Here is a 19787-nt window from a genome sequence, read left to right as displayed (position 1 = left end):
TTGTGAAAACCCTAGGGTTGTTTAATTGTATTCTTATCATTAACTATAAACATTTACCAAGTTATCTCAGCATGCAATAATGCAAAGCCCGTGATCTCTATTCTAAAATACATTCTGAAAATAAAATAAAATAAAATAAAATACATTCTGCTTTGCATCTAGGGATGATCAAATCCTTCTCCTACTCATCATCAGTTTTTGGCTTTTCCCAGTGCCCTCAGAAAGGGTTACCAGGAAAAGGCTCTTCCTTACAGTGATCCTTGGCCAATAATAGATGGAAGAAAAAAGCACAGTAATGTGCTTGAGAAAAAAGCACAGTAATGATTCTGATTTGTCCACTTACATATCATACACTTTTTAGGTATATATCACTATTCATGTCTCGTTCTCTCATAGTCCACAACTAATCTGTTAGGAAATCTATTGACTCTGTCAAAATTTATCAAGAATCCTACCACTTCTCATCACATCCTCTGGTCTGAGCCACCAGCAACTCTCATCTGGATAACAGCAGGAGCTCTCCAGCTATGTACCCCTCCACTATCCTCCCTTCAAACCACAGTCAATTCTCAACACAGCGGCCCAAGACAGCCTTGTCACAACAGCATTTCTTCCTCTTTGGTTAAAGTCCTTCAGTGGCTCCTCACCTCTCCCTAAGTGAGAAAAACCAAGGTTTTTCACGATTGGCCCCCTGTGACCTCTCCTACTCCCGTCGCCTCACTCACTCTGCTCCAGCCACACAAGCTTCCTTCCTTTCCTCAAAACATGAGGTTCACTCCCACCTCATGGCTTTTGTCCCAGCACACTGCTCTCCCAAGCATGTTCTTAAAAACAACATATGAATTTTACCTTGGCTTTGCTGGTCTTGTTCAGGTTAGAAACTTGATCAATCAGTTGCTGGACAGAGTCAGAACTGACTTTCCCATCCTCCAAACGATGATAAATTAATCGTGGTTTGCCTTCGGGGTTTTTCAGAAAAGCTTCTTCACAGTCTTCCAATAAAAGGCTAGATTGAAAATCAGTATTTCTTGTGCTACACTGCACTGTGGCAGCACAATTAGTCAATTAACCTAAGTGCCAAGAAGGGGATTTCCTATAATGACAAGTGGCCATGAAAGGCCCTGCTGCAGAACAAAGGAAACTTTCCAAAAATGGATGTTTTATATAGCTTTGTTCTAGCTTATATTAAAGTACAGTATATTCACTAGCAGACAATAGCAGACAATAAATTGTGCAATAAATTAAAAATCATACATAACTTTATTTAAATCTAATTTTTAAAAAAAAATTCTCAAAAATACTGTTAAACATTGCTCAGAATAATGGACAAGACTCATGAGACTTTGCAAATAAATGGAAAACCTAATTGCATTTACAATTATACAATCCTCAAGTTAAAACACAAATATCATCAGCCTCAAGGTTTCAAGATTTTCTCTTCTCTAGTCCTTTAGCCTTTACTCGTCCAATAAATGATCTGAATCTTTATACCCCAGATACACTGTAAGGAAGATCCAGAGGCAAATGAGAAAGGCTAGGCAGCTAGTAAAAATCTTGACCAAGGTAAAGGTTAAAAAGAAATTCTGTTACAATGTACTATAACTATAGTTTGTACTATTCCTATTTAAATTCTAGAAATCTTATAGACTATTAGCGTTTTCTATATCACAAGGAAAACTATAAACATTTTCCCTTTCTAAAAGGCAATAAGTCAAAGTTTGTCCAGGGAGGCAAATAAGTGTGTATATACAAAGGAAAGCCATTATACGATTCAGAATTTTCATAAAAAATACCAGCCCTAATACAAAACAGAAGAAAAAGCAAAGAGGAAAACTGAGAAAAAAATAAAAAAACAAACATGGTTGCAAAGATTAAAGAATTAACAAGAAAAACAACAAATGACATATACTACCACCTGAGATAAAATATTACCCAGATATTAAATATAAGACAGGATATATCCTTAATAAATATAAAAACAAAACAAGGAAAACAGGGAGGGGCTAAAGAACTCCAACTAGAGGAAATCAAGTGGAAGGAATCCTTAAACTTGTTTTGGGAAAAGGTTCCTTGACCATGCGGTTCCCCGGACCACGTGGCCTCTGGGGAATACAGTCCAGACTATCCTCTATGGTCTTAAGGATCGAGGACGGGTTATACTGCAGAGTCTCCTGTAAAGCTTAGGGCTCCAAACACTTCCATACACAGTTAAAGTCAGAGTTGGTCCTCAATAAAAAGAGAAAAAATGCTTTGGAAGGATTAAATCCAATCAGATAGAAAGTATAGAAAGAAAAATTAACCCCTTATTTAACCTTCTATCTATCCTATTCTGTCTTCTATCTATATATCTAACTGGTTAAAAAAAAAAACAACACTTTGTTTGCAGATTAGATTCATTGGTGTGATTATATTCACATTATAAGAAAACCACTCACTTTACTGGATTTAAGTAGTTACCTCCTCAGCGAATTAAAAGTATGATTTAACACTTATACAAGTGTTCAAGTGCCTCTCAATCTGTATCTGAACCAAGAAAATAATGAAGGTTAATGTTAATTACTGAAATCAGGGGTCGCCACCTTTTTCTGTGAAGAGTCAGCTAACCAACATTTTAGGCTTTGCAGGACACACTGTCTCTGCTGAAATAATCAACACTGGTGGTACACTGTGAAAGCAGCTGTAGACAACACACAAATAAAGGAACGTATCTGTGTTCCAATAAAATGTGCATGAGTCAAGTGCTCGGGCCTGGTTGGCTGGGAAGACCCAGAGGAATCGGGTGGAGAGGGAGGTGGGAGGGGGGATCGGGATGGGGAATACGTGTAACTCTATGGCTGATTCATATCAATGTATGACAAAACCCACTGAAAAATTTAAAAAAAAATAAAAAAACAAAAACAAACAAACAAAAAAAAACCAGGTGACTGACTGGATTTGACTTGAGGGTCATGGTTTGCTGACCCCTGATTAAAATGATCTTGCATTAATGGTGTTAATCTTATAACCTATCAAAAACAAGCCTAACAGTGTGAAACTTTTTATTAATATTTAAGTATGAAAAGTCATAGAATTTTTTAAATTTCAAGGATTGTCTTTGATTATAAGAATGCAATTAGGAAGAGAGAACAAGATAGCAGAGGAATAGGTGGATGTGGAGTACATCTCTCTCCACGGGTACATCAGGAATACACCTTCAGAAACAGAAGTGTGTGCAGAACACCAGCTGAGAGCAGACAGGAGTACCAGACCACCGGAAAAGAATGCACAGAACCACACAAAAACTCTATAGGATGAAGGAACTAGGCGGAAAAACAGGAGTGTTAGCATGACTGGACCTGCCCGCAGCAGGTGGGGGAGCAAAAGCAGGGGTCCAATCCACACATTGGGGCAACTGTCTGAAACAAAGGAGAAATATTTATGAGGGTGAAACAGCTGATCTGTGGCAGCCTGAGTGCAATGAAAATCAGACAGTCCTTGCCGCAGCCATATGCATCCGGACAAGGATGCAGGTCCCCTAGAAGGTGCAAAGGCTGGGAGCTGGAACTTAGGGATTGTGGAGCAATCCCAGGGCAAGAGCTGCTGTTGACTGCAGACAGATGGACTGAGGGGATGTGAGGGAGGAGATCATGGTGGGAAACGCCTATGAAGGAAAGCCAGGCAGCCAGGCGGCCACGGAAGCAAGGCAATACTACTGAGTCATGTGTAGGGGGTAGAGACATCATCATAGCCTCTCTCTCCCTACAGCCACCATCAGCAGATGAACAACAGAGAGACGAACATCAAACGCCTGATGCACCTGAACTAGAGTAGGGTGCCACCCAGGGTGACTGTTTAAGTGCCTGACTCACCGATCTACAGAGTAGGACCCCAGCCTCTATGTGCTTGATGCACAAAACTATCGAGAAGGACCCCAGGCAAGGGAATTCTCTAAGTGTCTGAATGGGTGGAGCTACAGAGAAAGACTAGCCAAAGAGGCCAGCTACCAGAGGCTCGAGAAAAGACTCTGATAGGGTCATAACTCCTGCAGCGGAGGCAGTCTGTGAACCTGTACACGTGGCGCCGCTACGGGCCCTGCAACCAAGCAACTGCACCACCTTCATGTTAAACCCTCACTTAGGCAGAGCTGCCACAAGCAAAAAAAGTCTTGCCGCTATGCACACGGGGTCGCTTTGGTTGTGTCCAACTCTTTGTGACCCTGTGCACTGTGGCCTGCCAGGCTTCTCCATCAGGGGACTCTTCAGGCAAGAATACTGGAGCATTTTGGCCATTACTGGTTGCCATACTCTTCTAGAGCACTATATTTCCTGCTGCCCTAGCCGCCAACTCCCCTGAGTACTTGGTGCTGCCAGGACCCCTGTGACCCAACCAGCTGCACCGCCTCTGCAACTAGCCCTCTCTGGGACAGACCCAAGTCCTCCAGGATAGCCTCAGAAGCAAACCCCAGTGGGCGACCCACAGGTGGGTACAGAGGTGGAAATAAAACCACAATTGAAACCCAGGGGCAGGGTGGCTAAGGAAGAAGACCCAAAACCTTCCCACCAGCTGTACAAGTTGCAGATTAAATTCACACGAATAACTAGGCAGACTTTGTGTCTATGGAATTTATAAAAGGACACTGAGAGCTCCCACAAAAGAAAACACACTAGTTCTGATAGTTGTGGACATTGGAGGCAAGAACACACAGGAATAAAACCAGATTAGAATCTGAGCTGCCCCCACATCAGGTCCAGAGACCAGCACAGTGTTGGAGGGCATCCTAGGGAGGTGAGGTGGGCTGTGACTCCCAGCAAGGGAAAGGACCTTGACAGCAGTGACGCAAGAAAAACATTTATTATTCTTATGTTTTAACTTGCTCAGTACTTTCTTTTGGATTTTTTTTTTTTCTTTTTCCTTTTTCCCTTTTTCTTTCCTTTCCCCCCAACCCATCCTATTGTAGTTGTTGATTTTATTGGCATCATGAAGTCTAATTAAGCTTTTTTTTTTTTTCGATCATGATTTTCCTTGTAATAAACCTCTGCTTCTACATTGGGCTTTTGCAGTTCTGTGGAGTTTTCCTTTTTTTTCTCCTTTTTTCTCCACCCCCCTTTCCTCTTCCTATTTTTTTTCTTTTCTCCTTTTTTAATATTAGTTTTTCTTTTAAACCTATTATTATTTTCCTACATTTATTCTTTGTTTACTTTTCCTACTGTTCTTTTCACCTTGAAGTTAAGCTTTAACGTATAAATCTCCTTTACCTACCTCTATTTAAGTTTGCACATCTATTCTTTCTTTCCTTTCAACATATTTGTTAGTTTTACTTTCATTGCTTTATTCCCCACTTGACATCTTGCTTTAGTTTTGTTTTCCAGTTTGTGCTTTAGTTAGCTTAGTTCTTAACCATTAGATATAATTTTTGTTTTCCTTTGTTTGCTGAGTCAATCTATTGACCTTTATTTTTCTTGGACTGTTTTGATTTTGCTTATGGGTGTATATGTATATGAGTATATTCCATTATTTTAATTATTATTTGCCTGATTTTGTAACTGTCATTTATCTGGGGTTCATCTTTGGTTTCTTGTTTTGGGGTATTTGTTTTAATCTCAATGCCATAACAAACCACGTGTGAAATCTTCGATCCTGACCAGAGATCAAGTCCCGAGCCTTTGGAGTGGGAGAACTGAATCCAAGCCCCTAAATAATCAGAGAACTAACCCTCTGGAGTATCAAATAGTGAGAACTCCCACAAAGGAAACCACTTGAATATAAGACCTGGCATCACCCAACCATCAGTAGTTCCCTGTGCTGGATGCCTCATCCAAACAACAAACAAAACAAAAATACAAACCCAGTCATCAGCAGACAGGATTACCACCTCACTCAGCCTTGCCCATGAGCAGAAAAACAAACAAACAAAAAACCTTAGCACAAACCTCACTCTATATGAAGCTTACACAAACCACTGGACCAACCTTAGAAGGGCAGAAACCAAAAGGAAGAAAAGAATTCAAGCCTGGGAAAAGGAGACCTCAAACACAATAATTAAAAAAAAATGAAAAGGCATAAAAATACTGAACAAATGAAGGAACAAACCAGAAACACAGTCCAAATAAGTGAAGAGGAAACAGGCAAACTAGCTGAAAAACAATTCAGAATAATGATAGTAAAGGTGATCAAAAACTTTGAAAACAGAAGAGAGAAAATGCAAGAATCAATTAACAAAGACCTAGAAGAATTAAAGAATAAACATACAGAGACAAACAACACAATTACTGAAATTAAAAATAGAAGGAATCAATAGCAGACTATCTGAAGCAGAAGAAGGAATCAGTGTGCTAAAAGATAAAATGGTGGAAATAACTTCTGAAGAGCAGAATAAAGTAAAAAGAATGAAAAGAACTGAGGGTAGTCTCAGAGACCTCTGGGACAATATCAAACACACTAACATTCAAATTATAGGGGTTCCAGAAGAAGAAGAGAAAAAGAAAGGGTATGAGAAAATTTTTGAAGAGATTAGAGTTGAAAATCTCCCCAACATGGAAAAGGGTTTGTCAATCAAGTTCAAGAGGTGCAAAGAGTCCCATACAGGATAAATCTATGGAGAAACACATCAAGACACACACTAATCAAGCAATAAAGATTAAACACAAAGAAAGAATATTAAAATCAGCAAGGGAAAAGCAACAAGTAAGATACAAGGGAAACCCCATACGTTTAACAGTTGATCTTTCAGCAGAAACTCTACAGGCCATAAGGGAATGGCAGGATATATTAAAAGTACTGAAAAAGGAAAAATCTACAACAAAGATTACTCTACCCAGCAAGGATCTCATTCAAAACTGATGGAGAAATCCAAAACTTTTCAGACAAACAAAATTTAAGAGAATTCAGTACCACCAAACCAGCTTTACAACAAATGTTAAAGGGAGTCAAGAAATACAAGAGAAGAAAAAGATTTACAAAATAAAACCACAACAAATTAAGAAAATGGCAATAGGAACATATATATCAATAATTACTTTAGTGTAAATGGATTAAGTGCTCCAATCCATTCAGACTGGCTGAATGGATACAAAAACAAGACCCACTTATATGCTGTTTACAAGAAACACATTTCAGACCTAAAGACACATATAGACTGAAACTGAGAGGATGGAAAAATATTTTCCATGCAAATGGAAAACAAAATAAAGTTGGAGTAACATCCTCATATCAGACAAAATAGAATTTAAAATAAAGACTATTACAAGAGATAATGAAGGATACTACATAATGATCAAGGGACCAGTCCAAGAGGAAGACATAATAGTTGTAAATATCTATGCACCCAACATAGGAGCACCTCAATATGTAAGACAAACACTAACACATAAAAGGAGAAACTGACAATAACACAATAATACAACTACTATTGTAGGAGACTTTAACACCCCACTCACAAGAGTGGACAGATTATCAAAACAGAAAATTAATAAGGAAACATGTCTTAAATGATACATTAGATGAGATGGATCTCACTGATATCTTTAGGACATTCCATCCAAATGCAGAAGAATATACCTTCTTCTCAACTGCACATGGAACATTCTCCATGATAGATCACATATTGGGTCACAAATCAAACCTCAGTAAATTTAAGAAAACTGAAGTCATATCAAGAGTCCTGACCACAGTGCTATGAGACTAGATATCAATTACAAGAAAAAAAATGTAAAACATACAAACACATGAAGATTAAACAATATGTTTCTAAATAACCAACGGTTTACTGAAGAAATCAAAAGGGAAATAAAAAAATGTCTAGATACAAATGACAATGAAAACATGACAACTCAAAACCTATGGGATGCAGCAAAAGCAGTGCTAAGAGGGATTTTTATAGCAATACAATCCTGCCTCAAGAAACAAGAAAAACATTGAATAGGCAACCTAACTTTATACCTAAAATAACTGGAAAAAGGACAACAACAACAACAACAACAAAAACCCCAAACATAACAGAAGGAAAGAAATCATAAAGATCAGAGCAGAAATAAATGAGAAAGGAATGAAAGAAACAATAGTAAAGATTAATAAAACTAAAAGCTGGTTCTTTGAGAAGATAAACACAATTGACAAACCTTTAGCCAGACTCATCAAGAACAAAAGAGAGAAGAATCAAATCAACAAAATTAGAAATGAAAAAGGAGAGGTTACAACAGACAATGCAGAAATACAAAGAATTATAGAGACTATTATGAACAACTATATGGCAATAAAATGGATAACCTGGAAGAAATAGACAGATTCTTAGAATAGAAACAGAAATTATGAACAAGCCAATTACAAGCACTGAAATTGAAGCTGTGATCAAAAGTCTCCCAAAACAAAAGCCCAGGACCAGATGGTTTCACAGGAGAATTCTATCAAACATTCAGAGAAGCACTAATGCCTATCCTTCTAAAACCCTTTCAAAAAATTGCAGAGGAAGACTTCCAAACTCCTTCTACAAGGTCAACATCACCCTGATGCCAAAACCAGACAAAGACAACCCCCCAAAAAAGAAAACTACAGGCCAATATCACTGTTGAACATAGATGCAAAAATTCTCAACAAAATTTAGGAAACAGAATTCGGTAACACATTATAAAGCTCATACACCATGATCAAGGTGGGTTTATTCCAGGGATGCAAGGAATCTTCAATATACACAAATCAATCAATGTGATACACCATATTAACCACCTGAAACATAAAAACCATATGATAATCTCAATAGATGCAGGAAAAGCCTTTGACAAAATTCAGCACCCATTTATGATTAAGACTCTTCAAACAAAAGGCATAGAAGGAGCCTACCTCAACACAGTAAAATCCATATATGATAAGCCTACAGCAAACATTCTCAATGGTAAAAAACTGAAAGCATTCCCCCTAAAATCAGGAACAAGACAAGGGTGTCCACTTTCACCACTGTTATTCAACATAGTTTCAGAAGTCCTAGCTACAGCAATCAGAGAAGAAAAAGAAATAAAAATAATCCAGATTGGAAAAGAAGAAGTAAAGCTCTCACTGTTTGCAGATGACATGATACTGTACATAAAAAACCCTAAAGATACTATCAGAAAATTACCAGAGCTAATCAGTGAATTTAGCAATGTCAGAGGATACAAAATCAATACACAGAAATCACTTGCATTTCTATATACTAACAATGAAAAATCAGAAAGAGAAATTAAGGAATCAATCTTATTCACCATTTCAACAAAATAATAAAATATCTAGGAATAAACTTACCTAAAGAGACAAAAGAAGTGTACACAAACAATTATAAGACACTAATGAAAAAAATCAAAGATGACATAAACAGATGGAGAGATATTCCATGTTCCTGGGTAGGAAGAATCAATATTATGAAAATGGCTATACTACCAAACACAATCCACAGATTCAATGTGATCCCTATCAAATTGCCAATGGCATCTTTCACAGAACTAGAACAAAAATTTTCACAATTTATATGGAAATACAAAAGACCCTGAATAGCCAAAGCAGTCTTGAGAAAGAAGAATGGAGATGGAAGAGTCAACCTTCCTGACTTCAGACTATAATACAAAGCTACAGTCATCAAGACAGTATGGTACTGGCACAAAAACAGAAATATAGACCTATGGAACAAGATAGAAAGCCCAGAAATAAACCCACACATGTATGGGTGTCTTATTTTTGACAAAGGAGACAAGAATATACAATGGGGCAAAGACAGCCTCTTCAATAAATGGTGCTGGGAAAACTGGACAACTACATGTAAAAGACTGAAATTAGAACACTTCCTAACACCATACACAAAGATAAACTCAAAATGGATTAAAGACCTAAATGTAAGATCAGAAACTATAAATCTCTTAGAGGAAAACACAACCACAACACTCAATGGCATAAATCAAAGCAAGATCCTCTAATGACCCACCTCCCTAGAGTAATGGAAATAAAAACAAAAATAAACAAGTGGGGCCTGATTAAGCTGAAAAGCTTTTGCACAGCAAAGGAAACTATAAGCAAGGTGAAAAGACGACCCTCAGAATGGGAGAAAATAATAGCAAATGAAACAATTGAAAAAGGATTAATTTCCAAAATATACAAGCAGCTCACACAACTCAATACCAGAAAAACAAACAACCCAATCAAAAAGTATGAAAAAGACCTAAAGAGACATTTCTCCAAAGAAGACATACAGATGGCTAACAAACACATGAAAAGAGGCTCAACATCACTCATTATTAGAGAAAAGCAAATCAAAACTACAATGAGATATCTCCTCACACTGGTCAAATGGCCATCATCAGAAAGTCTACAAACAATAAATGCTGGAGAGGGTGTGGATAAAAGGAAATGCTCTTGCACTGTTGGTGGGAATGTAAATTGATACAACCACTATGGAAGGCAGTATGGCGATTCCTTAAAAGACTAGGAATAAAGCCACCATATGACCCAGCAATCCCACTCCTACCCATAAACCCTAAGGAAACCAAAACTGAAAAGGACACATGCACCCCAGTGTTCATCGCAGCACTATTTACAATAGCTAGAACATGGAAGCAACTTAGATGTCCATTGATAGATGAACGGATAAAGAAGTATCCATTACTTCTTATACATACAACACAATGGAATATTACTCAGCCATAAAAAGGAACACATTTGAGTCAGTTCTAATGAGGTGGATGAACTGAACCTATAGCCTATTATACAGAGTGAAGTAATTCAGAAAGAGAAAGATAAATATTGTATTCTAGTGCATATATACGGAATCTAGAAAAATGGTACTGAAGAATTTATTTGCAGGGCAGCAGTGGAGAAACAGACATAGAGAACAGACTTATGGACAAGGGGAGAGGGGAGGAGAGGGTGAGATGTGTGGAGAGAGTAACATGGAAACTTACACTACCATATGTAAAATAGATAACCAACGGGAATTTGCTGTATATCTCAGGAAACTCACACACGGGCTCTGTATCAACCTAAAGGGGTGGGATGGGGAAGGGATGGGAGGGAGGTTCAAAAGGGAAGGGATATATGTACACCTATGGCTGATTCATGTTGAGGTTTGACAGAAAACCACAAAATTCTGTAAAGCAGTTATCCTTCAATTAAAAAATAAATAAGTTAAAAAAAAAGAATGCAATTAGAACTTATGTTTCAAGTTCATTTGGCAAATTCAATTCTGTTTACAAGTTTAACCCCTATAATAAATTATAGAATTTTCAGCTTACCTTGGTAAGGTTAAATGAATGAATAAGATAACTAATGAACTTTTCTCAATTTCCCATTTTCTTACAGTGAGGTATTGATTTTCAATATCTATTGGAAAATACACAGCATGGAAAAAATATCCCATTGTCTCACACATTCTCTTAAGTTTAGGTGAGTAATCCTAAAAACAAATTGAAACATAAGATAGCACAGCTTATTTAACTAAAGATCTAGTCAGCTTCATACTAAAAATCGAAAAACATGCTTTATCACAGATTATGTTGGATATTCTCTGATTTAAAACTAAAAAAGTCATAATCACATTTAAAAAAAATCTTTCAGAGGAAAGGCAAATTTCCTTACAAAATGAAAATAGTAATAGCTTAGCAGTTTGGCTGTTTCCTAGTTCAGAAAATGATTTATCTCATAATAAAACTTAAAACAACAGGAGTACATATTAAGTTATTTTGCTGTGGTATATATTTTTATTATTATTCTTACAAATAACTTCTGTTTATTGTTACAGGGTAATAAACATAAATCCATAGATTTACATAGTAAAAAGTGTCTGCCATGAACACTAAAGGAAACAGATATAAAATAAAAATATGCTGGTCTATTACAAATTATCAAAGAGCTGACTCATTTGAAAAGACCCTGATGCTGGGAAAGACTGAAGGGAAGAGAAGGGGACAGCAGAGGATGAGATGGCTGGATGTCATCACCAACTCAGTGGACATGAGTTTGAGTAGGTTCCAGGAGTTGGTGATGGACAGGGAGGCCTGGCATGCTGCAGTCCATGGGGTCGCAAAGAGTCAGACATGACTGAGCGACTGAACTGATAACAAATTAACTTACTTAGTAATGTTGATTATTACTATGCAATAAATTAGTCATTCCTTTAACATGTATTTGGGAATAATGTATACTCAGTTAGTGAGTAGAAGCTTTGGTTTTCAAAATACTTTGTCTGTTTACCAAAATTGTGCAATATCAAAAAGGAAAGCTAAATGGACTTATTAATCAACAATTTGGAGGATGTTAATATTGAAGGTATTGCATGTGCCACACATATTTATTGAAAATTCAGTTAGAAAGGTAGTTGGTGAACTTTTCTGTGAAGAGCCAGGTGGCAAATTAATAATAGTTTAAGAACCTGCCTGTTTGGGCAGAGGTTTTTGTGTTGCATTTAGGTGCCACTATAATTTTATTCTGCTATTAATGTGAAGCAACCAGACACAATATGTTGTGTGTTGCTATGTTCTAATAAAAATATATAGACAACAAAATTTGAATTTCATATGATTTTCACATCAAAATATTCTTCTTCTGATTTTTCAATCATTTAAAAATGTAGAAACCAATCTTAGCTCTAGGTTACACAGTAACAGACTTCAGGCCAGATTTGGCTAACAGGCTTTTGTTTGCTGACCCCTGCCTTAGATTAACCCCAGTAGCTGCTGTGAAAAATTGAAGATCATGACAAGGATTAAACTTTGTTATAACCTGAAACAGATTCAAGAATAGGGCTGGCAGGGATTAACTAAAGCAGGCACAGCTAAACACTGTGGAGAATGTGTAATAAAGCATTCAAAAGCATAAAGTTCCAAAGACTTAATTTGAATATATTGAAAATACTAAGACATTTTCTTAAGAAAAGCCCAAAACGCTTCCTACTCTTTAAGATGTAATCTTGTATGTAGTAAACTATCTGGTTCAGATGCAGTAGTATCATAACCAGAACACAATATTAACTTGCATTTTAAATCAGTGAATACAAAATTTATAAATGTCCTCACCTTAAGGAAAAGATCCATTTCAGGCTGGGTTTCATCTGTATGAATGAGGTAACATCTGACAGTGTTACTCCATAGAGAATGTGAAAACAAGGGGGTAACTTGTAATAAACTAGCCACAGCAATATCCCAGTCATCTGAAAATAAAATTTCTCATAAGTTCCCCAAAAGAATTATTAGAAGACCATATGATAAGATGCCTGAAAGTCTGAAAAAACACAACAGACATCATAGAATGATATCTTATCTCACTTGTAATACTGACATGACTTCTAGAATAACATATTGGAAGGCAATCAGCTCTCTAATCCCAAATTCTATCCTGGGGTTTAGAGCAATCAAAGTCACCAGTGGTCTCTGCTGAGATACCCATGGCTCCAGTCAAATGTTAGGGAACTACGTCACATGGGCTGTTCAATTAGTTTGTAACTTGAGGAAGGCCTATGCTCCCAGACTGGTTTTACTTGTTTATTATTCTTGAAATATACTGAGTCAAAAAGAAAGTTCAAGAATGGTATAAAATGAAAAGTAACCTAAAGATAGTGAGAATGAATATTTTAAGACATACCTGACTAATTGAAAATGCATTATTTAAAAAATAATTTTCATTTTGCTAATAGATAAATAATTTCATAGTTTTAAGAAAATAATCTGCTGCTTATAATAGCTCAGGTCTGCTGTGGTACTGAAATTCTGAACAGATCTTAAGAGCTGTTTTGAATACCAAATTATACAAAGATAATGAATAAAAGTGGGCTTCCCAGGTGGCGCTATTGGTAAAGAACCCGCCTGCCAGTGCAGGAGACATAAGAGACTCTATCCCTGGATCAGGAAGATCCCCTGGAGGAGGGCATGGCAACCCACTACGGTATTCTTGCCTGGAGAATCCCATGGACGGAGGAGCCTGGCAAGCTGCAGTCCATAGGGTGTACATGTGACTGAAGTGACTTAGCACACATAACTTTTCAACACCATCAAAGATGCAAAAGAAAAGACTGAAAACTACTGTTTTTCATCTGATCTACATTAAACTCTCACTACTCAACTAAAATACCTGAGAATCCAGACCAAAATTTCAGTTATTAGAACTTATTGGTCAGTCAGGCTGGGGGACACCGTGTGATCCTGATGTGAATTATGTAACTTCATCCTTCCTGGTCAGTGACAAGTATCAGAACATAATGGCCTGACAGAGGAAGACATCCAGAAAACAAGTCTCATGCTCTGCTGATGGCAGTTCTCCCAGCACAAGACTGTAGTACACAAACAGTCATTACCATTAACTAAGCTAATTAGCAAACGGCATGTGTTACCTCTGTTGACATTAGCAAAGGGTCCTTCCACGTCTATAGAACTGTGGGCGAACTCAGGGCCCCGGAAGGACTGCTGAAGCTGGATCATACTCCCTATAGAAGGCTCACTTCCCAAGGCTCCACCAGTCCAATATTCACACTGGGTTCCAGCAGCTGTAAAGCAGATTTCATCTGATGAAAACCAAATAATATTGAAACTTCAAAACCTTATCAAATATACTCAACAGAATTTCTAATCCAAAAAAGCCCTATAAGATTATAAATACAACAAATATTCAAACTTTGATTTTGAAATCAAAAGAATAATTTTGAAAGTACTTTGCCACCAACTTCTGGCATGTTCTAAGGTGGTAATTAACACAGTTTTGGTTATCTCAATCTTAAAAAGGGGATTAAAGAGAGAAAGATGAAAAGAAATTAGAAATACAATAACCAAAGAAATTATAATAACAGAGAGGAATTAAAAATGCTCCCCAACAAAAATTTCTAAAAAACTTTTTTTTCTAACCATATGATTTAGGTAACAGTGTAAAATTTGAAGAGAAGAATTTCAAAGGAAGACTGTTACTGGCACACCAGTAATTAATATTGGTAATTCATTAGGATATAAGCTAAAGAGGTAAAGAGTACCTTCTCTTTAACCTCCCAGAGGAACAAAATTAATGTCTGAATTAATGAGTACTTACTAACACACATTTTAAAAATAAGTAATATTTGCTATCACATGGAGTCCTTGACTAAACTTAAGTAAACTGGTATTTGAGTGAAAATCTCTGGCAAAACTGATTATTATTTGTAGGTGACAAATAATGAGCAATATTCCCTCAAACATTCCTTCTTCATGTTTATATCAAAATAGGAAGAAAGACCTAGGAGGAAATATTAATTTGTTTTTATTAACTTGCCAAGAGAATTAGAATATAATAGTTTTGAAACACTGCATATTTTAGCATATGTCAGCACTGAAATAATCACTAAGACTAATGTCTTAGTCATAATAAGCCATTAAGAATCTGTTCACCTTTTTTTCCTCAAAAGTTAGTAATAAAAGTCTCAGAATGCTGGTTGGATTTCAATGGTACTAAAATGCAAATTAAGAGGGGATTATCAATTGCCATATTTCACTCCAACATACATTAATTTGGAAGAATACAATTACAGTTTTTTTTAATAAGTGGGAGAGTGACTGCATTTTCCCACTACACTTAAAATAGAATATTGCTCAATGTCAATCACACTTCATTATTTCTTATTAACATAGTGGACATTTTCATTCTATGATTCTGAGTTTTTCTTTATTTTTAGAAAAACAGGTAATATACTTAATTATAAAACAAAAACTTTAAAATATTTCAAAAAACTGTATTGGAAACCACTTGATGAAACATTATGTAGATATTCTGGTAGCTGCAAGAATACATCCATTATGTGGAAAAATGTGACAGAGACAACTAACTGTTCTCCAACATCCATTCTCCCCTTCTTTCTTTAATGACACAATCCCAAACTTTACGTGCATACATGGCTCTCTTACTAGTAATTACATTTTCCCATCTTCCTAGGTATAGGAAGGTATAGGCCTGCATGGGGTTTGAGGAGAGTATAGGCCAATGGGGTTTGAGTAGGTGTAATGTGTATATCTTTCAAATTGTGCTTTCAAGGAAAGTAATGTACTCCCCCACTCCCTCTAGCTAAATTGTAGATATGAGGGAACTTGGAGGGGCTATCTTAGACCAGAGAGAGAAAAGTTATGGGTTAAGGTTGGCAGAGCAACAAGATAGAAGGAACCTCAGCTTCTACACCATGGACTTCATAGAAAAGACCTGTTATGAGAAAGAGAAAAAGCAACTCTATTTGTAACAGCAATTACTTATCAGTACAAGGATTCAAAGTTGGCTCTACAATCATTATACCTATTAATATATTGATATCTCAAAACATTATAAATAGGAAATGAACTTACCAGTAACATCTGTACAGTTGTCATCTGAATCAGACTCTCCAGGATCAAATACATGAATCCCCTGCGCCTGTAGCCTCTGAAGTTTGCTCTCCAACTCTCGCTTGGCCCTCAATAAATCTTGAATTTCATTTTCCTTGGTCTCCCTAAAAATCTTTAAAAGATGTATTTTAATTTTGAAATCCTTTTCCATAAGCAAAAAGTGATGTCATCAACTTTTAAGGGAAAATTCTTTCATTCATAGAATCAATATTCATTTGGTCCTTATCTCCTCTTCTGTAAGGTGAATACCTCTATGTCACTGTTTTGTAACTGGAACCCAGTGGAATTCCAGGAGGATATATCTAAGGTGTGGGGCTGCCGTGTGTACTGCCTGATGTTTAGCAAATTTGTCCCCCTCCCACTTATTGCCCTCCTGGAAGAGGGCACGGTTACCTACTCCAGGATTCTTGCTTGGAGAATCCCATTAAGCGAGAAGCCTGGTGGACTACAGTCCATAGGGTCACAAAGAGTCGGACACAACTGGAGCGACTTAGCATGTACACTTATTGCCAGTAATGCTCTCTCAAAGGACACGTCCCCAAATATTTCTAAATGCTCTCCCCTAATACAAACACTTTCCATCCCCTTCCCCCCTTTAAAATGTTCACTTTTATACCTTTTCTTTGAAACTGTCTCAAGTTTACCTGGTCCAACTCAAATACTTCAAAAGTAAAAAGCATTTACTTTTTATAAGAGTTTAGTTCTTATACCTTTCATGACTCCTACATCATTTACTTCTATTTACTCACCACAGTATTATACGAATTTTTAAAATATATTGCTTTATTCCCTGTCACTTTGGGGAAAAAGATGTATGAAATTTACCTTAAATTGCCTCTTAACTTTATCTCTGTCATGTTCAAATGTAGCTGCTCTCTCCATTGCTTGGTATTTTGCTTCTAAAGCACTTTCCTTTTCCCGAAGTATCTTCTGGTAAGTTTTTTGAAGTGCCTGGAATAATTTACCTTGTTATTTCTAACAAAAATAGCATGCCTCCTAGATTTTACATTATGTTATATGCATATTAGGCTTCCCTGGTGGCTCAGAAGGTTAAAAATTCTGCCCGCCATGTGGAAAGACCTGGGTCTGATCCCTGGGTCCAGACGATCCCGTGGAGAAGGAAATGGCAACCCACTCCAGTATTCCTGCCTGGAGAATTCCATGGACAGAGGAGCCTGGCAGGCTATAGTCCATGGGGGGTAGTCAGTCATGACTAAGCAACCAACACTCTCATATACATACTACATATCTCAGAATATGAACAGTCTACTTAGTTTTTCACCAGTTATCAAGAACTGCATACTGCCATTCTATTCAAACATATAATGGGGAAAAAACCCTGCAAATATGCTTGAATTATAAATGAAGATATTCAACACTAGGCTTTCAATGGAAAGTAATACTTTTTCTTTGAAATACTGCACCAGTTCTGAATCTTCACTACAACTCAGTTTTCCCACCTTTAAGAGAACAAAATCACAATTTATAAGGTTTAACCTGAAGGATAATTATTTCTATGAGACTGTGCACTTTTTGGCTCCATGTCTCACTCCTCTTGCTAGCTCCAAGGCTGATACATTGCAGGTCTTCAGTAAATATCTGATTGAATGGATTAAATAAATATAGGGTGTGTGTGTGTGTGTGTTTTAAATGCCTAGGTACATGAAAAAGGAATAAAAAAAGGTTACATAAGGAATCAGGATTGGTAACAGAAATAACCTGGGACTGGAACATTTGTCACCCCTTAATGCACTCTGCCCTGTTGCAATTGGTTGGGGGGTGGGGTTTTAAACGCCTAGGAAGGGTTTGATGAGCTGCCCCAACAGATGTCACCAAAGTCTTTTGTACATCTGTGTGGTCCTGGCAGACCTACTTCCCTGGAGATTAGCATTTGGTGCTGCTCTGTGCTTAGTCGCTGAGTCGTGTCCGACTCTTTGCGACCCCATGAACTATAGCCCGCCAGGCTCCTTTGTACATGGGGATTCCCCAGGTCAGAATACTGGAGTGGGTGGCCATACCCTCCTCCAGGGGATCTTCCCGACCTAGGGATCCAACCAGGGATTCCTGCATTGCAGGCGGATTCTTTACCAGGGCCTCTCTGATAGCTCAGTTGGTAAAGAATCCACCTGCAGTGCAGGAGACCCCAGCTCAATTCCTGGGTCAGAAAGATCCCCTGGAGAAGGGATAGGCTACCCACTCCAGTATTCTTGGATTTCCCTTGTGGCTCAGCTGGTAAAAAAAAATCCGCCCGCAATGCAGGAGACCTGGGTTCGACCCCTGAGTTGGAAAGATCCCCTGGAGAAGGGATAAGGCTACCCACTCCAGTATTCTGGCCTTGAGAATTCCATGGACTATTAAGAGTCGGACACGACTGAGAGACTTTCGCTTTCACTTTTCTTTACCATCTGAGCTACCAGGGAAGGCCCGAGCATTTGCTGCTCCGGGTTAAAAGCTTCAAGGTGTCTGAATGAATGGCCCAAAGACAGAAAAGTGGGGAGAGGCGGTGGTTGTTAAAGAATCAGTTTAGACCGCAAGGCAGTATGTTCTCTCAAAGTAAAATGCAGAGGAGTTTCTGCTTAACTTTCAAAACTCCGTGGTTTGGCGATGAGACAGGACGGACAAGGGACGAAGTCAGGCGTTCAGGGTCCAGTTGGCAGTGCCGCCATGCGGCTGCGGGGCGGTGGGCAGACGGCCCCGAGCCTCAGTTCCCACGTGTCGCGGTCATCTCCGGTGAGAGCCTGGGCACAGCATTACCTGCAGCTCGGCCCGCAGCCGCTTGTTCTCCGTGTCCAGTTTGGCCTCCCGGCGGCCCATGGATAACAACTCCTGGTTCTTGCTGACCCGGAAGATCTCGTACTCCTTCTTTAGCCGCTCGTACTCAGCAGCCGCGTATTCCAGCTCGGGCACCGACGAACCAGTAGACTTGAAGCTGGCCCCTAGCAGCCCGCCGCCGCCCGCTCCACGGGGCAGCGAACCCGGCCCGGCTCCCGCAGCCGCCACACCCGCGGCCCGGCGGAACGAGCTGCGCAGCAAGCGGGCCTTGGGCTTCACTTCCACCGGGATCTCACAGGCCTCGCCGCCGCCCGCCCCGTACGTGTCCTCGATCACCTCCCCGCCCGCGGGGCTCACGAGCGACGAAGCGGTACCCATGGCGCCGGCTGGCACTGCTAATTGCCAGCAGGGTACCAGGAGGGGGCGGGACACGACCGGAGGAATGAGGCGGGGCAGCAGGAAGGGGCGGGGCGATTGTATCAAGGAGGGGCGGGCCAGTGGGCGGGGCAAGAAGAACGGGGCGGGGCTAGAGGAGCAGAACGGATGGGGCGGGGCAGAAGGGCTGGGCTGGGCTAGGTAGCTGAGCTCGCCAGCGGGATGCTGGGCGAGGAGTCCGCGTGGCGCAGCGAGCAGCCGGGATGTGGCTCTGGCCCGCCACTGCACTTTGTCAGTGCCTACGGGAGGGCGCAAGTAGGC

The 19787-nt window shown here is 38.9% G+C and overlaps 1 protein-coding gene across 5 annotated transcripts in view; it reads right to left on the bottom strand.

The window, feature by feature from the left end:
* NPHP3 (nephrocystin 3) overlaps nt 1-19502 on the bottom strand; it is a 59351-nt gene extending 39849 nt beyond the window's left edge. For 4 of the 5 annotated variants that reach the window (XM_065942344.1, XM_065942347.1, XM_065942348.1 and 1 more), the window contains exons 1-7: nt 19074-19502; nt 17145-17270; nt 16281-16431; nt 14318-14488; nt 13008-13141; nt 11229-11389; nt 850-1006 (exon numbers count right to left, since the gene is read on the bottom strand). In XM_065942344.1, the coding sequence (XP_065798416.1) occupies nt 850-1006; nt 11229-11389; nt 13008-13141; nt 14318-14488; nt 16281-16431; nt 17145-17270; nt 19074-19469 (1296 nt within the window). In that variant the 5' untranslated portion in view covers nt 19470-19502. The remainder of the gene's footprint in view (nt 1-849; nt 1007-11228; nt 11390-13007; nt 13142-14317; nt 14489-16280; nt 16432-17144; nt 17271-19073) is intronic. The other variant, XM_065942345.1, reaches the window with a different exon arrangement.
* Between the last annotated feature and the right edge of the window lie 285 nt (nt 19503-19787).

This window comes from Muntiacus reevesi, chromosome 8 (assembly GCF_963930625.1).
Source record: "Muntiacus reevesi chromosome 8, mMunRee1.1, whole genome shotgun sequence".
Taxonomy (NCBI): Eukaryota; Metazoa; Chordata; class Mammalia; order Artiodactyla; family Cervidae; genus Muntiacus; species Muntiacus reevesi.
This window is presented reverse-complemented; position numbering and strand designations above follow the sequence as displayed.